Source organism: Sinocyclocheilus rhinocerous, unplaced genomic scaffold (genome assembly GCF_001515625.1).
Source record: "Sinocyclocheilus rhinocerous isolate Xijiao unplaced genomic scaffold, SAMN03320098_v1.1 scaffold371, whole genome shotgun sequence".
In the NCBI taxonomy this organism is placed as follows: domain Eukaryota; kingdom Metazoa; phylum Chordata; class Actinopteri; order Cypriniformes; family Cyprinidae; genus Sinocyclocheilus; species Sinocyclocheilus rhinocerous.
This window is the reverse complement of record NW_015624205.1, coordinates 334,461-337,133: the sequence shown is the minus strand read 5'-3', so window position 1 is coordinate 337,133 and position 2,673 is coordinate 334,461. Positions and strand designations below refer to the sequence as shown.

The window sequence follows — 2,673 nt, the reverse complement described above, 5'->3', positions numbered from 1 at the left end:
TTGACTCTTAACTTTTATAAAGAATATCTCTTTGGATTTGAGACTTTAGTTTGCAACTTTACAGATCTTCTTTATGCACCAAGAGCTTGTAACACTCCAAAGAGAAAGGAAAAATTTAAATCGCATCATATGACCCCTTTAAAATATAATTGAAATTGATTTTACACACGTTAAGCAATATCGTATCGAATATCGCATTTTTTAACAAGGTATCGCATATCGCATTTTTATTCAATATCGCACAGCCCTAATTAATACTAAGCAATCAACTCCTGGTCTTCCTTGTGCGCAGGAAAATGACATCTTCCTGGGCTGGGAGAAGGGAACAGGGAAGAAATGGGGGAAGAGCAAGAGGAAGGGAGGGACTGACCTTACTCTTGAAGAGATGAAGAAACAAGCTGCTGTGCAATGTTTGCGTTCAGCATCTGATGAAGTAAGATCAGTGTGTTATTTTGTATTGCCACAACCATTTTCACTGCTAAATTGCAATTAGTGTACTTTTGTGTGTTGTGGAATTAGTAGAGCAAACATTGGTTAAGCGGTCAAGAATAGCTCTCCTCATTAAGACTCTGTAATATGCCAATCAGAGTTTGAGTAATGTGGCAGTATCTCAGATCCACTTTTTGTGAAAGTCATTGATATGCTTTGCCTTTGCCTCAAAGCCTTTTACAGTGATGATGCTTATTTCTGTAAAAAAAAAAAAAAAAAATCACCAGAGCTAGTTCAGATGTATTCAGCAAATTATATATTACACAGTTGACATTTTATATGGTTACTGTTTTCATTTTGTGTATATTTGGAGCTTTCTAATCAAAGAGAGTAATAATTTCATATTTAATACCTTGTTTTTGAAGAAAACAGTTGATTTTTGTTTCCGTGACAGAACTATGATTAAATATTCACCTGAAATTGCAAGTAAAATTACTCTTTTGTTCTCCTTCAGAATTCTGGAATTGAAAGCTTGGTCGAGGAGCTATGCTCTAAACTCAAGGATATTCAAAACAAACAGAAAGGTTGGTTTGCATATTTTCTGAGTCATGCAGGTTAATGCAAAAATGGCGTTGTCTTGCAGCTGTAACAATTTAATGGCAGTACTTCAATTATATTGCTTTGCTATTATTATCTTACAGAAAAAGAAAAGCAAGGAAATAAAAAATCTGATGTATCTCAGTCTCCTGAACCAGATGAATCATTTTCTTCTAAGGACCAGGTTGAGATGTAAGTAATTAAACTTTGTAGTCTGTAATGTAATAATGTGGATTGTTGTACAGCTGGGGTTATGATTTCCATGTAATTAATTAGAGCAATAGGACTGATGTTGTTATGTGCCTTTATTAAACCAGAAAAGCCTATGATTAAATAAATAGTCTAAATAAAAAGCATGCCTCAGTGAATGGGCAGTTTTTTTTTTTGAGAGTCTAGTGAGTGTTCATGCTAGGGTTGGGCGATATGGCCAAATATATTATTACAACATATTTTTCCATATCATACAATATTGATATTTATCACAATATTCGTTTACCATTCATTGGGAAGGAAATGCTTTCCACATGTTTATAGACCTTGAGAATGAACGTAAACATAACTTGTTTGTTCACAATTAAACTCCATAGAGTGAGCTACCTTTTAATTTAGGGTCCCATGAAATCCGTTTTCCCCCCTAAATTCTGTGTTTTTCATTTTATTTTTTTGCTGGGTTCTGTTTAATGATTTAATACAAATTTAATACAAAAATGATATCTAATGAAATGAAATAATACAATTGAATCAATATTTTAAAATGTAATTTAAAATTAAAATAACAATTTACAACAAAACATTGCATTTTTATTTTTTGTCAAATAAAATGCTATACAACATAAGATGTGCCAACATATCTCAGAGCAGCTCTTATATATTGAGACGCAGATGCTGAAAACACTGTGAATGTCACTTGTGTTTGAGTTTGTGTTGTAAACAAAATCACGCCATTCATTTACAGACGCAGAACATGCAGACTTATTAGCTGCATGCACTGACTGGCTGTCATCCTGTTTATTTCTGCTGTGATACGCTGTTAGATATAGAGTAAAAATGTCCTGAGCTGATCATCATTTTTATTGTGAATATCGTTATGATATTGTCATCCAACCCTAGTTCTTGCCTAACATAAACGGAGATGAGAAAAAAGGCAACAATTGTTGTTGCTTATTATAGGTATGTGACGGTATCAAATTTTCATTAATTGCTGATGCTTTTATCACGGTATACGGTATTATCACGGTATTTAAATTTAGTTGCAAAAAAGTGTTGTCATAATAAAGTATAACAGGTTTAATAACTTTTTTCTTATAACAGAAAGAAACTGAACATTTAAATACAATAAAGCAATACACAAAAAATGTATAAAGTAAATAATTTCACACAGATTAAAGTGCAAAAGAATTATAAAGACCAATAGGTAACACTTTACAATAATATCTCATTAGTTAACCTTAGTTAACTAGTTAAAGAGCAGGTCATATGGTATTTTAAAGTGTCCTAATATTGTGTCGGAGTCACCTACAACAGGTTTAAATGCATCTAAGGTCAGAAAACATTGTAATTTTCTCAGAATATACATTTAATATTAGAGTCATTTGCCAATGATTTCGAAACAATTCGTTCCAAGCAAGTTCGGAGCAAACCCCTCCC

General features: G+C 32.5%; 1 protein-coding gene across 5 annotated transcripts in view; it reads left to right on the top strand.

Annotated features, from left to right (window-relative positions):
• LOC107739443 (uncharacterized protein KIAA0232-like) overlaps nt 1-2,673 on the top strand; it is a 38,947-nt gene that overhangs the window by 28,581 nt on the left and 7,693 nt on the right. For all 5 annotated transcript variants that reach the window (XM_016551579.1, XM_016551564.1, XM_016551550.1 and 2 more), the window contains exons 3-5: nt 293-433; nt 944-1,013; nt 1,131-1,218. In XM_016551579.1, the coding sequence (XP_016407065.1) occupies nt 293-433; nt 944-1,013; nt 1,131-1,218 (299 nt within the window). The remainder of the gene's footprint in view (nt 1-292; nt 434-943; nt 1,014-1,130; nt 1,219-2,673) is intronic.